We start from the raw sequence: 22,050 nt of genomic DNA on the forward strand, positions 1-22,050 counted from the left end.
TGTTTCTTTTTGGGGAAATCGGAAGCACTAACGTGTTAAACCGGACAGTGGTTCAATTAGATAACAAACTTGAGGATATGGAGGAGGAAGCAGCAACGTCCCCGGACACGCCGAAGACGAATGATGCTACAGACCCCTCAGTCGCATCCGACACACAAGCCATGGATGCGTCTTTTATGTCGAAGTCAATCTATGAGAAACTCCCATCTCCCAAGACCTGGAAAAACAAATCATTCAGTCAGTTCATTTCACCCACCCCGCTCCGCCATTCTCAAATCAATATTGATAAAAAGTTGTAGGAAAGAGATCTATGCCCGTTCTCCACGAACATTTCGAGCCGGGCTCCCTAATGAAAGAAATAGAAGCACATAATGACATGATATCTGCGATCGATTTTGACGTCCCCTTTGGAACAATGGTCAGCGCCGCGTTAGATGACACAGTCCAAGTCTGGGATCTAAATTTGGGCCGATCTATGGGATTCTTAGAAGGTCACCATGCCTCCGTGCGTTGCTTGCAGGTCGACGATAACCTCGTCGCCACGGGGTCCATGGACGCATCGATCCGGCTATGGGATCTCAGCCGAGCAAAATATATCCCCCGGGATAATCGCATTGGCAAAGAGGGCACTGACGACCAGGAGGATAACGACGATGGGCTTGACTACGAAAACCCGGCCGCTGCACCTCTACCACCCTCTCCCCGCAGCATGGAAGAGTGCCACTTGTTCTCATTAGAAGCGCATGTCGACGAGGTTACAGCCCTGCATTTCCGCGGCAACACACTCATATCAGGATCAGCGGATAAAACACTACGACAGTGGGATTTGGTAAAGGGCCGCTGCGTCCAGACACTCGATGTACTCTGGGCTGCAGCACAGGCACAAGCGTTGTCCTCCAATGATAACCCGTGGCGACCGACTGGTCGGTTGCCGGATACTTCAGCGGATTTTGTCGGTGCTGTGCAATGTTTCGACGCGGCATTGGCATGCGGGACGGCGGACGGAATGGTTCGACTGTGGGATTTACGCAGTGGACAGGTCCACCGCAACCTCGTGGGCCACACGGGGCCTGTAACATGTCTACAGTTTGACGATGTGCATTTGGTTACTGGGAGTATGGATCGGAGTATACGGGTGAGGCTTTTCCTCTGAAACATCATAATACACGCTTCATACTCAATCAAACAAATTCTCACTAATGACAAATGTATCGAATCTCATTACAGATCTGGGATCTACGAACTGGCTCCATACATGACGCGTACGCATACGACCATTCCGTAACCAGCATGATGTTCGACACGCGCCGCATCGTGGCCGCCGCAGGCGAAGACGTGGTAAAAGTCTACGACAAGACGGAAGGGCGGCACTGGAACTGCGGCGCAGGAGTGACTGCCGAGGAAGAAGGCAGGACGGCGTCGATTGTCCAGCGCGTGCGGATCAAGGATGGGTACCTGGTTGAGGGCCGGAAGGATGGAGCGGTTGGGATCTGGACCTGCTGAGCAGAGTTTTGCATGGTCTCCTCCGTCGTCTGGATAAGAGGGATCGAGCTTGATAAAACAAAGCTTCCAGTGTTTTCATGGATATGCTCTACTGACTTTCTCGGCTGAAATTTGTTCAATGTCTATATTTTGCCCTTGCAGAAGAAAAAAAATATATATATACGGATCAAAGTTTGGGGCCAGATCTGCATCACATGTCGTCTTGGTTCAATTTTCGACATGGAATCCCTTATGCCCGCCCATGCTATTTGCCTGTCGTCTGTACCTGTCTATCCCTGAACTATCTCATCTAGTCCTTTTTTGTTATGTGTCATGTACTGTATATTACAAGATTTTGGCATGGTTTTTTAAGTTCACTTTGATTTTGTTTATTTCTGTTACATTTTGGTCTCGATGTAATTTTAGAAGAAGGATATACACCTCCTTTCGGGCTTCAATTCGCTACTGCTGGCCAATTTATGGGGGGTTGTTGACCCATGGGGGGTTGTTGACCCAATGGTCAGATGCTAGCGAAAATCCTCATCGCAAAAAACAAAACTCCGAACTGCGGCCCTGTCCCAGCAGCCAAAGGCGACGAACAAAACGTCAAGTAAGACAAGGCACCGAGACAGAACAAAAGCGCCAGAGCATAGAAAGGGGCTTGGACGAAATTCACATTTCAATCCCCTTTCTTTTGATAATTACCTTCTTTCCCGTGAAGGGACAACGTCGTGCATTATCGCACTGATGGCACGTGATTAGTTGGTTTACTAAGTCAAGTAGTTAGTTTCGTTAACTAAAAACTTAGTTTCTGCGCGTTTCGCTGTTCCGTAGAACAGTTCGTTACCACCCACTTCCAAGGTTTCTTCGACGCGCGCAGAACTCGAACAGATGTTTCATCTGAGACTTGATTGACTGGAGTTGATTAATTCATTGTTTGAAGTGGGGAATTATCAGTCACCCGCTGCTGTCATTTGTTTCTTCTGTCAGTGTGATACCCATTTCTGAAGCAGCTGTCTCTAGTTTTGGCACTCACCGAGCTCTTCTATGTTGCGTGTTCTACTTTGAAGCCTCCACTTCACACCGTATATACTGATGCAGTGATAACTCTACTCCATTGTCACTGCTGTGTGAAGGAAGAGGCGCGGGGTTTCCGAGAGCTTTGAGGAGGGGGTTGACGAGGGCAAAGGAAAAGCAGAGAGCCTCGCTAGGGACAAGGCAAATCGAAGAGGCCATTCGATTATCGATACGTATACATTTAGCTGCGGATTATTCTCCAGAAACACGGCCGAATTCACGCGCAGACTTCTATTTCTTCACAGAAGAACAACTCTTCGAAGTGGCTAGCTTTATTGGCCGGAATCCTGTCTGCTGTGGTTGGTGGAATTCAAGCTTGGCCTGCGCGGATACCTCCACTGCTGCGTTCCCATATGCTCAGGGGCTTCGATAGGAGTGAATTTGCTATTCCCCCTCCACCCCTCCCAGCGATCCACGCTCGTTGCTACGGGTGGAAAGGGGGCTGGACATTGCCTCACCCGCACTGAACGAACGAGTATTCACGACGTGAGTGTTATTGTTTTCCGCTGTCCCTAATTGTGTTGTGTTGTGTTGTGTAGTTGTCCACGAAATCCCCGCCGCGTCCTTTACTATACAAATTGTTGCCCCTTCTCCTCTCTTTTCTTTTTGCTTCTCTACAGCAACAATTGTTCCAATATTGGTACATTTCACTCGATCGATTTCAACTCTACAGCTTCACGGCTAAACTTCAAAGACTATCAAAATCGCTCTTCATCGTCACAACCACTACAAACCAACCAATAACCCTGTTCTTTGTGCTGCTTTACAGCCTCGCCAAATTACAAACAGTCAATCCTCTCTCGTCTTCTCTTTGAAGCGCCCTTCTTGCCACCCCTCCTTTGAGCTGGTCTCATTGTATCCAACCAGAATACCAAAATAGATTCCTTGCAATCACCCGAATGTCCATCCTTTGTGCAATTGTCCCTCATCGTCCTATCATTCCTCTGATCTTCCTTCCTCTTAAGCCATCTTCTCTCCCAACGTCCATTTGCCATTCTTCATTCTCTCCAGAAACTCCCCATCCACGATGTTCCACTCGCAATACCTCTTCCCCAAATTCTTCTCCATCACCAACATCTTCAACTCAGCTTTTTGTTGTGGTACTTTTGTTTTCCATTGAAACTTTCTTTGCAATTGTCTCTGGAACCCTTTCGACGCGCGCTTCTGGAGTTTGCTATACTAACTTCACAAATTAAAGCTGAAAGAACATTCTTCTAAGTGTCCTTTCATCCACCGTACATTTTCAACTCTCTAAATTCGAAATAGGCCCTTCCAGAAATCTTTTTATATCTATAAAAATGTCTGCTCGAAAAGTCTCTTCTATTCGCTCGGGTTCCCGTGCTGCAAGTGCTCGCTCAACCCAAGCCGATCTTACTGCCATCATTTCCTCCGCTCCTCAAGCTGATCAGGCAAATCGTGTTCTGGGCAATCCATCTCTCCCAGACGTCCGTACCCAACAATCTTTCGCATACGGCTCTTCCGAAACTCCCGCACTTCCTCGCCAGCTCGACCTTGATCCTTATATGGAATTGTCAGAAATGGCCGACAACCTCGATGACGGTTTGCGTCAGGCTCAGGGCCGCAATCTTACCGGTGCTGAAGAACCTGCTCGTTCTAGTCCCGAAAGACGCCAGTCTCGCTCTATGAGTGCATCCGTTCTCTCTAGCATGTCACCAGCTCCTGAACCTGCCGCACGTAGAACTGCGGTTCGCAACATCCCCTCTCGCAGAACTACATCTCGCAGAGACGCCTCGCGCCAACAAACCCCTGAACAGCAACTCCTTGAGTCTCTCCGCGAAGCATCTGAAGAAGCTGAAACAGTTACCAAAGACGAACCTGAAGCTGAGGAAGAATCAGTCTTCGGCTCTCCTCATACCCCTTATTTCAACGAATCGTCCAGTGTCAGCTGGACCACAGAGCGTCTTATCCATGGCAACCCGCCGCAAGATAGCAATGCTGGAACTCGTCCAAACTTCTTCCGTGGACATCCGTATGGCTCCCGACCTACCCATTTGCAGGGACAAACCGGCCTGAGCGTACCTCCCACTCGTGTCCCCGTGTTTGCAGATATACCTCGCGTTATCCCTAGCATCCAACCAACTACTCCTCCCGCTATGCGAGCTCGTGCCATCGCAAATGTTGGTAGAACGCTCCCGCCTGTTCCAGCTTTTAGTCAGGGAAATAAATATGCAACTAGATCTGCCTCCGGATCATCCAATTCTTCTGTCTCATCTTCTTCAAAGCACACCCCAGATTCATCCACACATTCCTCTCCTGCCCTTGCCGCTGCGACGCCTGCTGGGATCATTTCTACCCACAGTCAGCGCGGTCGAGGAATTCCCAAGAATCCAACCGGTATCCTGGTAACACTCGGTCTTATTCTCATGGCATTTCTCGCTCATCTCTGCAGAGATCGCGCCTGCTCACTCCCTCAGATGTCTGAGTATTTTTGCAGCCGCCTGCCCACGTCCGACAACAACTCAACGACCATGTACGCCGACGCTTTCAACAAGCTGACATACCAAATCGATCAACGACTTGCAGTCATGGCAAAGGATGTGGCCACTCTAAAAAACGAGTGGAACAAGCGGTTGCCGCATCTGAAGGAAGCCCTCAGCAGGTCTCCAGCGGCAATGGACCCTCTGGCATTTCCAAAAGTCAATTTCGCCTCGGTTGGCATGGGGGCAGTGGTTGATCCGTACCTAACCAGCCCGACAATGGATACATTATCTGGTTTGGCTGGCCGGATCGGCCACTACCTCGCCAAGGTACCCTGGGGTTTACCCCCCGTGGCTGCACTCCAACCTTGGGACGGTGTCGGAGACTGTTGGTGCGCCGCCACGCGCTCCAATGTTTCTCAATTAGCCATACTTCTCGGACGAGCAATAGTCCCTGAAGATGTGGTCATTGAGCACATCCCCAAGGGGGCAACATTGGACGCCGGTGCCGCACCACGGGAGATGGAGCTGTGGGCCCAGTACACGGCCCGTCCGCCCACTTCATCCTCCCCCCCGGGCTCTAGCTCTTCTTCCCCCCCTTCCCCTTCGTCTCTGTCGTCTTCCCGGGAACCACCATCCTCCTTCCCCTCATCTTCACTGGGCTCCTCCCCCCCACGTGCTGCTCCCCATATCCGATCCCCGCCCTCCCCCGCCTCTCCCTCCCAATCCCCCCATCACTTGTCCTTCTCCTCCCTGCGGGACATCATCCTCACCACCCTTCGGCAGGTGTATCCGAATGAGCCGGTATCGGCTTATTCGGATGACGCGCTCCTCGGACCGTCTTTCTTCCGCGTCGGCCGGTGGCAATACAACATCGATGGCAGGCATCACATCCAGCGTTTTAACCTGGATGCTGTCATCGACATGCCCGCCGTACGTGTGCAGAAGGTTGTGTTCCGCGTTAAGTCAAACTGGGGCGCGGCGCATACATGTCTCTATCGTGTGAGACTGCATGGACACATATAATTCCGGAACTATAGGTTTGGTGGAAGCGATGTCTCCTGGGATGGATACGGATAGTGTGCGGGGGTTCATGGTGGGTTGTTGGTAGGTTGAGAGTTGGCGTTTATGATGGGGTTTCCGCGAGAGTCATGCGGCTGTATTACACGTGGATTTTGTGGGGGAGTTACATCTTCATATATATAGTAAGGTCCCAGTGATTTAGGTAGGATTTGTATGGTTTTGTTGTGGCGATCTGGGTTATTGATGGCATTTTCGTTTTGTGGTGGATACATAGTGTTTTGAATCTGGAGTTAGGGGGTTCAAGGCCGCATGTGAGCGATTTCTGGTCGTGTCCTGGGTTCGGTCGTTTGTATGATTGTTATTGCTAGCGGCGAAGGAATTGGTTTTCTTAGTCTTTTTATATCTTTCATTTTGCATATTTGATTTTTGTTTACTGCATGTAAAGATGCATTGCTTTCCTTGCTTTTTTTTTCTTCTCTTTCTTCCTAATACTTGTTCCCTGTTTTCCTTGACCTGAACCTGGATCTGGGGTGTGCTTTTGCTTCTTTTTGTGTCGATTATTCTATTTGCTCAGGATATCTTTTTTTTTTTTTTTTTTTATTTGGGAGGTGGGAAGACTTTTTACAGGTCAAGGGGCAAGCTTTGTTGACTTTTTCCGTCTATCATTCAATTCCTCCACGTAGCTATCCTAAAGGGGGTCAGATCCAGAGCTCGAGGGTAAGATTATACTCCCCCCATCCTATGGTAAAGTCCCCCTTTTTATATTAGCCAGAATGTATTCACGTAGTTCGGAACGAGAGATTCAAGTTATTGTGTATGCGTATCACCCTGTGTCATGAGTAATGGAGCCGATATCCTAGCATGACGGTTATGAGCCAATGGCCGCCCCAGGGTCATCCCGTTGAATGGGTTCCCAATCCCACCAGAGATGGATATGAAGAGCAGAGCATTCTGCCAACTGGACGAGCGTATTTCCTATCAACAAATGTGAGCGTCTGTAACAATGAAGGAACAAAAAAGTGGAAGGGGAAAAACAGATCAGAACTGTATCATAAAGCACATCCTACTATTCTCAACCTCCCCAACCTCCCCAACCTCCAAAAGTCCCATGACTGTGGATAGGAGCCAAGGGGGGTCTTCGTGGGGTGGAAGAGGTAGTTGGACGGGGAGGGGAAAGGGGAAGGGGACAAGAAGGGTGTGTTTATTGTCATGATGGTTATGGTGCTTTCTGCTTCCCTTGTATATATATATATGTATGTATGTATGTATATATCGAGCAGCTACGCTGTTGCTACTCATGGGAAATATTGATCATAAGACCAAACTGTATGCAACGATGTGAACTTTCATTGCGCATTGCCGCTCTGGACATAGCTATCCAAAATACAAATATCTGCTATCCCAACCTGATGTCACCAAGCAGCTCTGAGGGACCCACTTTTCGCAGCCTTACGCCCTTTTCAACCTGCAGGATGTCATATGTCAAAGCCAAAGAGTGGAGAAATGTCGACTCTGTTGTGTCAAACGTAACATAAGCGTCATAGATGAATTGATAGACAGGTGTCTTCGATGTGGACTCTTTTTGACTTCTAGGAGGCGCACAGAGGTGGTGGAAGTTACATCGGGAGGGAAGATCGGGAACAAGACACTGTCTTGTCTTAGTTGTTAATAAGTGGCTGGCTTGATATACACCCATATCCCTTCCTGCTGGAGGACTGTACTGTATCTGCAGAGCCTGAGATAGACAACTGCTGGATGTCAACCGCATAGCTCCAATTTGTAACCCAATACAGTTATGTATCTACCAAAGCATCTGTAGTACCGCTGAAAGGCATTCAAATGATAACTACCTATTATAGTCAGTCTGTAAGATGGGGGTGTGGCCACTCAGAGCATCCCATTATCGTCGCTGTTTTAAGCTCAATGCTGTCCACGTGATGTGAAACCTACTCAAGAGACAGTGATAGTTGTGATGTCGTATCTACAAGCTATCAATGCTTGGCCTTGTTGTGGAATGGTGATGCTCTACTCCTCACAATGTATAAATTCAATGTCTTTCACTTCTTTGAAGCATTTTCTTCATTCACTCTCAATGATACTATCTTTACTGTCTTCATACATGGTTATTTACACTGCTTCTTTTCAGTCTTGTGCTAGTTACTTTCTCCACTTCTTCCTGTTATCTGAATGGCATGTTTTCTCAACGGACTTGATTATAAAAGCTCTTCAAACTTATCAAGATCAACATGCCTGGAAGAGGATAGTCAAGAAGTTCATTTCAGATGAATATCACACAATAGATATTATCAGGTTGATTTGATTTTAGATCACAAGCAAGAAATATACTGATGTTGTGATGGCGTAGAACGGGCTTACGTCCAACCTTCTCGACAGCGTAATCGCCACAGGCCGAGGCGATCGGGAATTGCAAGTGCCTAGGCAACAACGGCATAACAGCCAACCCCACAATTACCCCGCATACGAATAACATGTAAACGTGGGAACCGCCTAGCAAACGGCGCTAAGGAAAAGGGCTATATAAACAGAGCCTTCCCCGAACCCATCTCTTCGGAACCAACTTAGTATTTCGTCTAGATAGCTTACCTAGCTGGCAATCGAACATCTGTTTCACCTGCGCCTAGATTGAAGCCGTGACACTCATGTTGTCTATCATTTACATCTCAACACAGTCTGAAGCACTTATCAAAAGTGATAATCTCTATAATTTCAATGATGCTCTCTGCTATAATAATATTATGCTATGTATGATTTTTAATTCAGATCAATCAGACTGACATGTATTTGTGATGAAAGTATTTCTAATGTTCATAAAGAGAAAATGAAATAAATCACAACTGTGAGCTCTATCTGCCTGGCATTTTATCTTCAAAAAACTCACTTGAACAAGAACAATCTGTTATAGCTCAACCAGTGTCAGGATGATAACAAGACAACAACTTAAATTCATCTATCTAACTAGGCAGCTGCGACAAGAATACTAAACTGAGGATTAGAATGTGGAATGAATGAGCAGCTGAATATATAGAGGTGGTTGGAGATCAGATCAGATCAACATGAGCAACCGAATATGTTTGAGGTCAGAACAGATCAACCTTTTAGAGCGTAGCAGGGCAGATCAATCTTAATCCCTATACAAGCAGCTGCGCTGTGACATTACTCCTCGGTTTAAAAAAGTGCTTGCCCTCAAGCAGCTACATTAGAAGCAAGAAAAGAGAAAAAGGAAATCCACCAAGCTTATCAGTAGGCTAATCGCCTTGACCTTCATTCACCAGGTCCTTATAGGTTTCCTTCCATATCTCACTAACATCGGATTCGTCATCAGATCCTTGCCTAGAGGCTGGGATTTGTTTGGCAGTTTGACGTCGGTGATGGGGCCTGGGAGAATGTGGACGGAAGTGACAGTCTTCAACCCAAAGATCATTAGATCCACGAGAGTTAAACCGGATTCTAAAAAATAATGAGATAGACCAAATCCGGGCACAGTCTCACTCATCTAACCCCAACATTAGGTAGGCATCATGAGGATGGTTGTCTCGGTCTGCAAGTGCGGTGTTTTTTGTGGGAGGTTTAGAATTAAATTCTGTTTGATTAATAGCGATTGATGGAAAAAGCATTCCGTATTACATGGTGTTGTATATGTGCTCATTCGGTACGCCTGGTTGTTGTCAACGGGCAGTAGCTAGTCACATGCTGTCTTGTCCCTTTGCCCCTCAGTAGGAAATGTTAAGATTCCGAACTTTTATATGCCAGTTTACGGCGGCTGGCAATTTGCGAACCAAAGCCTTCATCACGATGTAATTTATTGTTGACAGACTGAAATTCCTTACAGCAGCACAACAAAAGGTTCGTAAAAATGATAATCCGAAAGCGATTGGTCCCCTGGAAAGGAAAATTCAATAATCCGACATGACTCAACAGTTACCTCAACATTCCATGGCATTGTGCCATAACAGATGCCTCATGGCTATAAACCTCTTTTCGCCACGCAACTTTTGATGTCCACGCGCTCTGCCAACTAGCAAGCTCATTACGCGGGGGCAGATCCTGCGCTTGTGATGTTACGCAGGGGCCGGCCGATGGGAGCTTGTACTGGGCGGCGTTCTTGGTATTCGATGATGGAGTGGAATGGGTATTTCGATCGCCGCGGCATGATGGTGCTATTCAATCTGAGAAGACCATTCAAGCTTTGCTAGCGAGCGAGGTTGCGACGCTGATATATATCAAGTTTTATTCCTCTATCCCGGTTCCGGTGGTTTATGCGTACAGGTAATAATTGGATCTGAACGTGTGCTTAAGTAGGTTGCTAAATCTCTGAGCAGTTAATTTTCGGAAAACGATATAGGAATTCCGTACATTTTGATGAGCAAGGCTGCTGGATTTCCTCTCAGCAAGAGATGGAAGTCCCTGGGATCACGGGAATCGACTTTATCATTTAAAGAGAAATCGAAGATAGTATCCCAGCTAGGGGTTATAACATGGCAGCTCTCGCATCTACGGTTTCGAGAGATCGGCTCGTTCTTTGAGGAGAGTGGGTATCTACAAGTGCGTGGCTGTTTGTCCCGGGCGTTGGTGGATTCCGAACGAGATACTTTACCGGAACTGCCTCGAGGGCCATTCACTTCTGAGGGGGAATACTTTGATGCTCTGGTGACGGGTCTTTTGCAGCATGTCGAGTGTCTTCAGCTTAGTCATCACTGCTTCTTCGCACCGTGCCCTACTCGCAATAGATATGACGACGACCAGGACTACCGCAGAGCCTGTGATCAGTGGAATAACTTTGTCACCCTTGGGTCTAAAATCTATGGCTCCAACAACCGGGTCGACTATACAGTAGTGGGAGATTACCTACGTGGAATCACCTCAAAGTGGGCGGAAGAAATGTCAGCGCCGGCCGAGAATATCGGTTCCGAGTGATTTCCTTTGCACCACCCTGATGTAAAAGTGAACAATATCTTTGTGGATGACAACTGCAGCATTACGTGCATCATCGACTGGGCATTCTCCTCATCAGTCCCTTTTCCCATCCTTCTCATGGCGCCTGGCCTCCCCCAATCTCGGGACCGCCTAGAGGAGCCTTTAATTACTGCATTTGAAGGTGGACTGAGGAGGGCCATTCTTACCGATCCCAGGGGAGGCCTGATGAAGGACTTTCTCCACAAGCTGGAAACGCTACAGGCTAGCAGATTCGCTTGGTTGTTATCCCGGTTAACGAGTTTTGATTCTGCAGGAGACTTCTATCTGTTCCGTGATATCTGGCAAATGAGCGACCAAAACGACATGGATTTCTTGACATTTTTCCGGTCGAAACAATCAACCGACCATTACTTACAACTGCACGAGGAAATGAAACAAGAAGATGAGCCTTCAGACCTAGTTACGCAACGGGAAACAAGCTATTTTCAAAGAGACATGGTCGGCCTAACAGTATCAAGAAAATTGACGATAGTTTCTGAATGGACGTGTCGATACCGAAAGCATGACCCCAAAGGAATACGACGGAACGGGAATAACTTTGTTGCTGATGACAAGTTGTGGAAATGGGTCTTGGAGTCACTGAACCAGGCCGGTCTTGTGTGTGTGATGTCGAGCTATTGCCTTTCTCGAATATACTCGGCATTGATGTTCTCGGCCTGCCCGGTTGCATCATCTTTTACCTGGCAGTTCCACTTATCAGTAATTCGATAATTTGAACTTTTTTATAGGACAAACACACAACATGAAGTTGGGTGCCGGATGTCTCATTATCAATTGTACCGGTACGCCACTCGCTCTCTGGTTGCCAGATCAGCTCGACAGAAGTATACTTTATCTCCAGCCGGATAGTACGCCTTTTTCCGTGAATCTGCGGGAGGTGTTGGGAGTCCGGGAGGAGTTGGTGGTTGTGGTCTCCTTTTTGGCATTTTTAATGTACACTTTGAGCGAGAGTACGAGTTGCTCTTACGAGAGAGTGTGCTCAAAATAGCCTAAGCAAGTAATTATGTCTGGTGAACTGCCTCAGCAGAGAATTAGAAGCCAATATGCATTTTTCCTTGTTGATGTCAGGAGTTTCTCTCCCAGTCGAGAGGTTCAGATGGGGCATATCTGGCGCTCGGTAATTGGTCAAGTGCGACATCCGTCACGCATTATCCGCCCGAAGGTTCCATGTGACGATGACTATACAATGACTCTGCGCCAAGGTGTTACCCAAGCGTTGCGACCCCCTCCCATCTTAGAAAAAGGCAATCGCGTTCAAGTCTTTTGCGTGGTGCTCAATCCTGACTCGATCTTGATTCGGTGCGCATAATAGTTTCATGCAGCATGCACTGTAGCCTGGCACCTAGGCAATATGCCTACGATAATGCTGAGCAAATCAAGTTCGCTCTCCATCCCTGTATCAACGTGGACATGGGCACTGCAACGCCCACTGGGGGACTTTCATGACTCACCCATTACAAGTGGCATGGGTACGATGGCGTATCTGAGCGGCCAGATATCCAAATCAACGGCTGGCGTTGCAGTTGATAAAATTCATGGTATGCCCGTACTGCCGAAATCTTGGCTGTATGGAACCTCAATTAAGCAGCGGAACGGGCCGGAAGATTCTCGGCAAAATGCCAAGAACTATTTAACTATGCTAGGACGGGCGAATGCTAGACTGGGCGACTGTGCCGTCCCTGGTTACTTCCAGACCCATTGTTCTTCCTGTTCCTGTTTTCCTCATAACAGGATAGGATGTTCCGCTACTAGGAATTTGCCACAAGGCTAATTGCAAGGGTTACTTGATCCGTAAGCGGTCCATCACTAAACCATGTGGGGGAAGGAACCTTGGTCAGGTAATCAGCGGCTACATAGCAAAACAATGACCTGATCAGTGAGTGGGCGTTCTTCAACTTCTATCTTCCTTGGAGGTCCATTGCAAACCAAATCATCAAGGCCAATCAGCGTAGGGAAGACCGGCGCCAAGGTTTTCTGGAGCAGCTTCTGCATGCTTTACAGAATAGAAAAATCTATGACGTATGATAAAACTCGTAGGCAAGAAGGTATTTCGTAGCTTCGCCAACATAGTACGTCATCATCTCGATCTGGCCTCCCCTGCGTGTTCAGGCTAAAAAATTCGATAAACGGATTGTGCTGTACTGATGAATTCTCACATATTGAGAGCCCATGAGGGTGGCAAGGGGTCTTTGTGGTTGAATGTAGCGGAGTTTTGTCCATACCTGACAATTGAAGAGGAAGACCAAATCAATCAACAGTTTCAAAGGGACACATGGAGCTGCAACCGCCAAGTCATGTAGAGCAGTGTCACGCGAACTAGCTCAGGAGTGGGCAGAGGCAGATGAACAAGGCATGCAGAATCTGATCATAGTGATAGATCTCTTGATGATATTGGATCATCTGTCCTGTTTGAAATCAAGAAAATCAATGAATTTATGGAACGAAATATATATAAAAGGTGCTTCAGCTGTGTTTGCATACCACATCTTGAAAGATGAAAAAATCACCGTGTTATCTCTGGCTACTCCAGATCGATTCAACCCGGATAGCTTGACCAATTCTCAGGCTGTAGAGGAGCCAGTTCTGAAAGGCGCAATTGGAGGGGCTGCAGTATCTTGCATTGGAATGGTGCATCTGACCATCAAGAGAGCTGAGGATTTCTGCTATCAGGTGTGGCTGACTGATGAAACTCATCCCTGGATTGCAAATTTCGAACACTGGAGAAGAAGAGTGCTGTCCAAGAAGCAAAACCTAATGGTGAGCCAGGCTGAGATCTTTATCCAAATGGAGACTAAGGTGCAAAATGTGTCAGGGCCAGCAAAGTCTCTGAAGGAGAAGAAGAAGGTGGAGAGGAAAAAGGAGAAAAAGAGGAAGAGTGAGGAGAACAGGAAAAAGATGACGGACGACCAGCGACGCTTCCAAAGCATGAAAAATAGAAACAAAATAGCCGCTGGAGACTCAAACCAATTACAGGCCAACTGAGATTCACGTGACTAGCGGCCTTTTGGTGAGTATGTTGGCGCTTTGTTCTCTTGCACTTGCCAGTTTCGCTTAATGAAAACCTTCAGTTCATCCGTTCGGTTCTCATCAACCAAGCCCGCAGCAAACTTTTCTATCCACGCGCCAAGTTCGGTGCTCGACGTCGCCTTTAATTGAGCATCAATTTGTGAGCATAGAGTGATACGGGAGGCTCTAGCCTCCTCAAAGGTAATACGTGTCTTTACAGACCCCCGTTAAACGGGAGAACATGTAAACTATGTATATCAATAGAGATGTTTACTGAAATCAAATTCTGTTGTTCTTCGGTATAGGGGATCTTGGCAACTAATTTTACCGGCTTGACGTTGAGAAAAAGCGCAAACCAGTCGTCCCACTCACACATCACGCTGCTTTTTGGAGATCCGCACTCTCGATTGCCCCATGTAGCCTACAAGAAATCAACGGTATATAAGTTAGCAAAACTGGGATGGCAGACTGGTAAGGAAGAATGTGAGCCATACCTTGCCGAGAGTGAATGCGGAGTACATCTTGATCAAACCATGGAAGTAGCCAGAGGACAGAAACTGGCGACAGGACAAGATCACAGGGATGCAGCTGATAGCCAACCAGCTTGACATATTTGGTGAAAGGGATGAATCCAAAAAGCCATGCCAGTGAGAGAAAATGCAGCAGAGGATCCACCTCAGTCATCTTGTGGCAAAGCCAATCAAGAGAGATCACGTCATAACGGTTAGCTAGGTTGGGGTTGTAAGAAACACACGCCTACTCGGACCAAACTCCATACATAGGAACAAAGTTCCCCAAGCGGCGAAGCTATGCCACACCCCTATGTGGTGGCTGCATACATTTTCCTGGAATCAGGTCAGAGTGATCTGGCTCTATCCGGGTCTTTCCAAAATCAGCTCACGTTGAAACTCTCCTTCAAAGAGCCGGCACTTGAGGGCTTGAGACTCTATATATATATAGGCATTAACTGTTGAACAGAATTTCCAGCGCGCGAAAGGAGCAATTAGCAACCTGGACACAGTTGGAATATATATGATATTACAAGCCGGGTAAGATATCAATACAATCCAGATAACTGCATGGCCTCACATTACATATCCTCTATCCTCAAGTTAGCCAAATATACTGGCAAAGACAAGCATACAAGACAACAATGGCACAAGGGTTATTCGCTGACTTCCATCTACCGAACCTATATTTAGCGCTGCCGCAGCTTTTTCTGATGTAATGATCTCCTAGGCTCTGGAAAAGGGGATTGTGCCCACTTTCCAGCCTGAGAGGCCTTTCTTGCAGGCCCGACATCTAACCTCTCCTTGTATCACTTGAGCTGATGCGGACGGACCTTCGCAATATCACCCTCTGACCGCCATATGGATGCTCACAGGAGAAATTCAAAATGTCTTTCCCTAGTCTCACGATGTAGCAGTGTGTAAGTTGGGGAGAAGGGGGGGGGGGCTGCTTGTATCTGGCTGAAGGTGATGTGCAAAAGAGTCACTAACTGTGGTATGAGTTTCCTTTGAGAGTTTATCCTCAGAGATGTTATCTGACAGTGAGCCGGAGATGGACCATGGTGGTGATGATTCAACATTCTTCTTGTCACTGCTAGCGCAGTTAAGACATTCCGTATTTATTAATATATGCTCTCTGCAACCCATAGTATTAGAGAAGCTCATGTTCACTTGCATTGACTATTTTTGACTCTGGCTCTGATTCTGATTGAGTAAATTCTATTGAATGTGGCTCTGACTGTGATTACATCTGCAACTTCTCTTTCAAGTTCTGAATTAACATTGCCTCACTATTCCTTCTATTATCAGTTTCACTATTACACTAATACTTGATATTGTCTCTGAGATGTGATTCTTTTTGATCTTCACTAAGAGGTTCTGTATCATGTTTTTCATCTGTTCTATCATTCAGATCAATTGAATTGTCCAGTGATGATTCAGATTTATCATCAGTCAAGTGAGAAAGATACAAGCGGACAAATTGTGACAGAAGTTGATTCATAGTCAAAGAATTTGATCTAAATGATCTCTGAAGATCATAGAAGCTTACTGCCAAGAATTCTTATTTGAATACTGATTAGATTTTGAATCAACAACTTAGAACCATTGTATCTATCTGAAATCTCACATACTGCAGCATGTTTCAGTAGAGTATTATTGTCAGTGAGTTGAAATTACTGCTTGCAATAATAAGATATTAGATGTGTTTGCTATGTTAATAGTGCTCTGATATTTTTTGTAGTGACAATTTTGATCAGAAATTTGGCATCTTTTATATTTATGATAATTTCAACACAGATGAATGAGAGAAATTCTGCTGATGCTATTCTATCTACTCATTTTTATCACATTTTCCCTGCAGGAAGAATCACTATGATATAAGAACATTGATATTATGAAGAGAAGATCAGTCAAATTCTGAGGAAAACAAGACAGGAAGATGAGTGCTATCTATCACCTTGCAATGCCCAGCTGCCATTCATGCAGAGAGCAAGAAAAGATTATAACTCTTCTCATTTTTTATTTTCTAAATTGTAGCACTGACTGAAGGAATGCTAGATGATTGTCATGTGATCAAGTCACTTCAATGCACAGTCTTATAACCTAGGTGGCTGCATGTCATCTGTGGATAATAATAATAATAACAACAACAACAACAACAACAATAATAATAATAATAATAATAATAATAATATATTCATCCATGGATGATGGATGGATGGTTGACACAAATAATAGCATCGTGTCCGCTCCTCATTTCCCCACCATTAAACAACAGCAACATCAAATGAAAGTCAAATCAATATGATAACTACCTTGTCCTCAAGCATACTGAAAATCTCCTCCGTTACATTCAAACGGGGGTTTAGAAAGATCATCTTTATCTCTCTCGCCAACCTTATACCTGGATATGTATGTTGAACTGCCAGCCCTATTGCGCGGTATTCAGGGGATAAACGAAATTCCATCAATTCCAACAATTCATGAATGGAAGTGTAGAAAGTCTCAGGAAGGGAAATTAACTAGTTAACTGTACCCACACTGAAGCTGTGCAATAACCATCAAAATCATAACATGTCGTGGCAAACAACAGATCCATGGATTCGTAAGAATACCACCCGAGAAGCATAGTTACCACAGTGATAAAGCTTTTGTTGGATGCCACACAGTTGAGAAAGTCCTCGCAGCCTTGAGGAATCAAAATGCTGGGGAACAACAGTTAAAATAGTCAAAACTTCACGACGCCACATTGTGTAATCACCCTCGGTATTTCTCAACGGTATTGCATCATGATTGGAGGGAGTTTTGAGTCCACGGCTTGTGTGGCTGGAGACAGACTCGAAGGAATTGACAGAGATCAATCCCAAGAGACCCGTTTCGACTTTTCAAAACGCCACAAAGTAAAAAATAAGGGAATAAAAATAAAAAAAAAGTAGAAAGAAAAAAAGAAAAATATTCAGAAAGACAAAAACGGCTCTGTTCACACAGGTTCCAAGGTTTGTCGTTGAAACGCTGAAACACAAGTGAAAGTTTAGAGCAAAATCGAATCGAATCGTAAGATTTTGAATCGAATACGAATTCCTGATCGGCGATCGTTGGGCCTCTTTTTGCTTTTCGTGGTGGAAACCGGGTGAAAGTTGGAAATTAGACCAGGCTTAGCATTCCCTAGCGTCGTCGCCTTAGGTTTGCGTTTCAATCTAGCTTACCATCTGCATCTTTTGGTTCTTTTTGAGTTTCCATCCTAGGATGAATAGGATGGGTCTCTTGGAGGTTTTCTCTGTTTGTTCAATGCCCCGAGGAAAAGAGATAGGAAGTGCAAATTGCAATAACCCAAATGCACTCCCCAACCCGGCAATTTTATTGAAATGGCAGGTGATAAATCGATGAAGGAAAATATTTTAATCATAATATGATTGTTTCGGGGTTTGCTAACTATGCAGTTGTGGTTGAGCCGGTTCTGTCTTCATATGCAACTTGTCTCGAGTCGCATGTCCCTACATCCGTGACGTCGGTAGTCGTTGTTACGCATCGCCCCTGAATCTTATGCAGGGAAATGCTAACGTCAAACGGACTGCTCTCACTGCTTCAGACTTCACTTCGCTGCTTGTGAGCTACATGGAGTCCACTGGGCGGCATCAAGATTGCAGAGAAGATAAGAGTGCAGCCGACACTCCTCTATGACTGCAGACCCTTCGATGCCGAGTCATTAGTTATTAAAGCATATAGACGCGACACAAGGCCCCGTCTTCCCCGCAGGATGCTGCCGTGGCAGTGTCGTCGTTCATCCGGGCCCTTTCTTTGTTCGACGAATGCTTTTGTCGAAAGATTTGCTTTCACGGAGTCCACACGTAACTCATCACCTACAGAAACGAGACCAAGACTCATAAACAGACTGCACATGGTTCTAAAACTTTCTGGCAGAGGCAACCTGTCAGTGAGAGTGCCCGCCAGCTGCAATTTTCCTCTTCGCCTTCTCTTATGCTTCCAGGTATGCAGTCGTGACGGATTGGCGGATTATCCTCTTCTCGGCAACTCTGCAACGGCTCCTAAACTAAATAATGTGTGGTTTGCGAGTTTGATTTACAGCGGGAGGAAAGGGAGAAGGGTCTGTCCTCCACATCCTATCCGGAGGCGGTAGAAGCCCTCGGGACAAGATGGAGAGTGTCTAGCTGTTTATCTTGGGAGCAAGTGATGAGGACATTGTTTAACCTTTCATGCATATTAAGCGCTATTGACGATGCTGCATGTAAGCAAGCATGCCGAAAAAAAAAGAAAAGAAAAAAAAGAAAACCGTTGTCGACATTTTTGGATATGCCAATGGCAGGTTCATTAGATTGACTACTAGCTAGGAGAAAACGACGTGTGGAAAGGAGCATTTACATACTTCGTGCATTCATGTAAAATATCAAACCCATGCATCCCATCACATGAGCATGAGCATGAGCTGTGGATTTAGCTGATTAATTGATTAATTTAACTGAACTAACAACAAGAATCCCGTTGTAAGCATCCCCGAAAGAAAACCACGGTGAAGGCAGGGATATAGCTGCTATCCTTTTGGAAAAACCTGTGTCTTTGACCGCCCCCGTTCTGCGGGCGTCTTCTTGCAAGGATGACAAGGCGTCTAAAAAGCCTCAACCTCATCGATCAGTAATTCTAGATTACCCACTAAACAATTCCGTACTTCGTATAGACGAAGTTACTTTTCTTAGTTCCTTGCATCCAACCTTGACCTTGACCTGGAGAGCGACCAATTGAATCAGTCGTGGCGTGCAAGGGAGGTACACTAAATGGAGCCTTTTGCCTTCCGCCGCCTCCTTTTTCTTCGCAGTAGCAGGGAGGAGTGAGTCTTTAGTATTTTATCTAGGAAACTTGTCCGGCTTCCTCTCAGGCGGCGTTAACTCACACGGCGTTAAGGGGATCTGCACCTCGGGTTTGAGGGTTAGCGATAGGCAAGGGGCCATAATAGGAACTTGTACGGAGCTGGAACTGCCGTGAATGGCGGCCGGGAGACTGGGAGTTTGTTTCTTGGTTGGTATATTAATAGAGAGTAATGAATACGACGAGAGACAATGGGTTTTAGTTATTCAAAAATAATTAATAATGTAATTAATAATGGATGGAAATGAACCGTCTATTTCAAGGCAGATGTAAAATTTTGTATGGACATGATAGAGCTTTAGTGGGCCATCCATTTTGCGAGCGAAATCTGGATTGATGCTGGTGATAAAAAATATAGATATTCAATCCTACAGCTTGAGATGCAATTCTGTTCAACCCAACTGGAAAAATGTAAGACAAGAAAGACACTTGCACAAAAGCGGGACCGAGTACGTTGTCCGTGACATATTGCCATGATATTGACACACATTGGCAGGTTGTTTTGGGGTGGCACAAACAACAATTAGAATGCTATTTCGACCTCAATTTGGCGGAGTACGCAGTTGATGTCCTTCTAAGCGTGTGTTTCTGAATGACCCCCAAGGTTCTGACAATAAACCTTACAGACACAGGCGAGGAGTGTGAACATTTCTATGAAGACGAATATTTATATTTCGTTCCATAGCGTTTAACTAGTATCTCGAGCCAGGGTCTCAATCTCGATATGTCGATATTCTCAGAGGGGGCCGGAGGTTGAGAGAGTGGGGGGGGGGGGGGGAATAAGAATCCCTGGCTGAGCAGGATTCTTTGATACCCCTGAATGCCAGATCGTATGTGTCGTTAATTTACTATCTAATAATAACTGTTCACATTGTTATTTCTGCTCTTCTTGGACGGTGGACCCCGGGATGATGAGGTGACGGAGTGGTGATGGATAATTAAATATTTTGCATGAGGGCACGATCCTCCCGATGCTTGATCCATAAGCCGAGACGGTGTTTGCTGTTTCAACCCTAAATGCGACACGTCGACTGTCTAATAACGTAAGTAGTAGTTATGCAGGTTTTGAGAACAGTTCCAGGGTTGGATATGTGATATGCTGTACCTCAGTGAGTATGCTGTCTGTCTGTATGCAGTATTCCGTAGACCAACTTTCACACCGTATGGAGGGGAGAGAAAGACTCAAGAATGAACCCCAGCGCAGTTGCATTATTCTCGATAACTACTTCATACCCAATATCCACCTTTTAAGATGCTAAGTAAAACTCTGATTAACTTTTGTGCCTGGCCTTTTTCCAATCAAGAGCTTGCCCCTGGTCAGAGTTGTCAGAGTTGTCAGTGGTGGTCGAGTTGGCAGCGTTGATAGCATTGACGTTAAACTGGGAAGTACCACTGAGGTTACTTTTGGCGGTGGATGGAGTGGACCAGTGACACATAAAGTACGGGACCGGGAGGACTCTAGTCCCGTCCGAGCTAGCGGTAAAGTTAGCGGTAAGTTGGCAGTTAAGTAGCGGTAAGTTATGGCAATTAACCCAGCCGGGCTTGCGCTAGTTCTTACCATACGATACGACGTCCCTCGGCCTTACTAGTTAGGGTAGTATGTGTACTGTCGTCAATACGCGTATGTTGTCCTGGCGTGGCCTGACAGAGAACTTTCGCTCTATTTTGGGCTTCAACGTCAACTTCCAACAACTTCACTCAACTGCGCCAACGACATCTCTCACCCTCACCTCTACCCAGACAGCATCAATTAACCCCATTCTTATCTTCGACTTCTCCTCCTCTCCTCTTCTCTTCTCTTCTCCCAGCATTCTTCTCCTCGTCCTTTCGGATCCCACTCCGCCTGCTCTCCGCCCCATCGGAAAAATACATCATACTACTCCAGGCGTCATCCTCGCTAGTAACCTTTTTCTCATGCCGCGACATCTCCCTGGTTTTGCCGTCCAAACCCACGTTCCCCCCAATAATCACGCTAGTTGATCCATTTTCTTTGCGAAAATAAATAGAAAAAAAAAAAAAAAAAATAGGGGGCTCTTCCTTCTCCTGTTCCAGCGTTAACCATATCTCTCTCCCTCTCTCCCTCTCTCCCTCTCTCCCTCTCTCTCACACTTACTCTCTCTCTCCAACACTCTCACTTCTTCCTCCACCACGCTCCTTCTCCAGCGCCTGGTGCAAATAATAGTCCCTCCAATCCTCGCTGCTCGGTCGGAAAACATCAACAGCACCCCCAGAAAACAGTCATACAACTCTTTCCACCTACCTTTCACACATCCGACAGTGGCTCAATTCACTACGACCCAACGGAAAAGTACTCTGGCTTCGCCCAGATTAATCCTCCTCCCATGATCGATCGCATTCTGGTTTCTGGTTTAACTTAGCACTGGTATTTTGGTGGGTTACAAATTGGGGGGCGTGGCTTTGGGGTTTTCTTTTCTTTCTTTTTTCTTTTCCTTTTTTCACTTTTCTGTTCCCTTTCGCGTTTTCTTTGTTTTATTCTACTCTATTTTATTTTAATTTGTTAGTTTTCTATATTTTTGCGTCTCCACGAGCCTCCTCGAGGAACAAGACAAGAATTGAATCTGGATCCATCTTCCTTTTGCTATTCTTGATATAGATAAAACTTTTAAGGGGCCCTCTTT

The 22,050-nt window shown here is 45.9% G+C and overlaps 8 protein-coding genes across 8 annotated transcripts in view; 5 read left to right on the plus strand and 3 right to left on the minus strand.

The window, feature by feature from the left end:
* PAAG_11999 (hypothetical protein) overlaps positions 1-1,503 on the plus strand; it is a gene marked incomplete at both ends in the record, with an annotated part of 3,408 nt that extends 1,905 nt beyond the window's left edge. Inside the window, 3 exons of the mRNA XM_015847551.1 lie at positions 75-237; positions 300-1,135; positions 1,228-1,503. Of these exons, the coding sequence (XP_015702854.1) occupies positions 75-237; positions 300-1,135; positions 1,228-1,503 (1,275 nt within the window). The remainder of the gene's footprint in view (positions 1-74; positions 238-299; positions 1,136-1,227) is intronic.
* Positions 1,504-3,857: 2,354 nt separating this feature from the next.
* PAAG_05183 (hypothetical protein) lies at positions 3,858-6,023 on the plus strand (the record flags this gene model as incomplete). The annotated part of the gene is made up of 1 exon (XM_002793001.2): positions 3,858-6,023. One exon carries the CDS (start codon positions 3,858-3,860, stop codon positions 6,021-6,023), a length of 2,166 nt encoding a protein of 721 aa, XP_002793047.2.
* A 3,263-nt stretch (positions 6,024-9,286) lies between these two features.
* On the minus strand, positions 9,287-9,655 carry PAAG_12000 (hypothetical protein; the record flags this gene model as incomplete). The annotated part of the gene is made up of 2 exons (XM_015847552.1): positions 9,287-9,488; positions 9,531-9,655. The coding sequence occupies 2 exons, from the start codon at positions 9,653-9,655 to the stop codon at positions 9,287-9,289; spliced, it is 327 nt and encodes a 108-aa protein (XP_015702855.1).
* A 745-nt stretch (positions 9,656-10,400) lies between these two features.
* PAAG_05184 (hypothetical protein) lies at positions 10,401-11,726 on the plus strand (the record flags this gene model as incomplete). The annotated part of the gene is made up of 2 exons (XM_015845494.1): positions 10,401-10,951; positions 11,015-11,726. 2 exons carry the CDS (start codon positions 10,401-10,403, stop codon positions 11,724-11,726), a joined length of 1,263 nt encoding a protein of 420 aa, XP_015699720.1.
* A 292-nt stretch (positions 11,727-12,018) lies between these two features.
* On the plus strand, positions 12,019-12,324 carry PAAG_12001 (hypothetical protein; the record flags this gene model as incomplete). The annotated part of the gene is made up of 1 exon (XM_015847553.1): positions 12,019-12,324. One exon carries the CDS (start codon positions 12,019-12,021, stop codon positions 12,322-12,324), a length of 306 nt encoding a protein of 101 aa, XP_015702856.1.
* A 42-nt stretch (positions 12,325-12,366) lies between these two features.
* PAAG_12002 (hypothetical protein) lies at positions 12,367-13,997 on the plus strand (the record flags this gene model as incomplete). The annotated part of the gene is made up of 2 exons (XM_015847554.1): positions 12,367-12,697; positions 13,282-13,997. The coding sequence occupies 2 exons, from the start codon at positions 12,367-12,369 to the stop codon at positions 13,995-13,997; spliced, it is 1,047 nt and encodes a 348-aa protein (XP_015702857.1).
* Positions 13,998-14,008: 11 nt separating this feature from the next.
* PAAG_05187 (hypothetical protein) lies at positions 14,009-14,632 on the minus strand (the record flags this gene model as incomplete). The annotated part of the gene is made up of 3 exons (XM_015845495.1): positions 14,009-14,233; positions 14,296-14,442; positions 14,516-14,632. 3 exons carry the CDS (start codon positions 14,630-14,632, stop codon positions 14,009-14,011), a joined length of 489 nt encoding a protein of 162 aa, XP_015699721.1.
* Positions 14,633-20,682: 6,050 nt separating this feature from the next.
* Positions 20,683-21,337, minus strand: PAAG_05190 (hypothetical protein; the record flags this gene model as incomplete). The annotated part of the gene is made up of 3 exons (XM_002793008.2): positions 20,683-20,884; positions 20,970-21,052; positions 21,167-21,337. 3 exons carry the CDS (start codon positions 21,335-21,337, stop codon positions 20,683-20,685), a joined length of 456 nt encoding a protein of 151 aa, XP_002793054.2.
* Between the last annotated feature and the right edge of the window lie 713 nt (positions 21,338-22,050).

This window comes from Paracoccidioides lutzii (genome assembly GCF_000150705.2).
Source record: "Paracoccidioides lutzii Pb01 unplaced genomic scaffold supercont2.13, whole genome shotgun sequence".
NCBI lineage: Eukaryota > Fungi > Ascomycota > Eurotiomycetes > Onygenales > Ajellomycetaceae > Paracoccidioides > Paracoccidioides lutzii.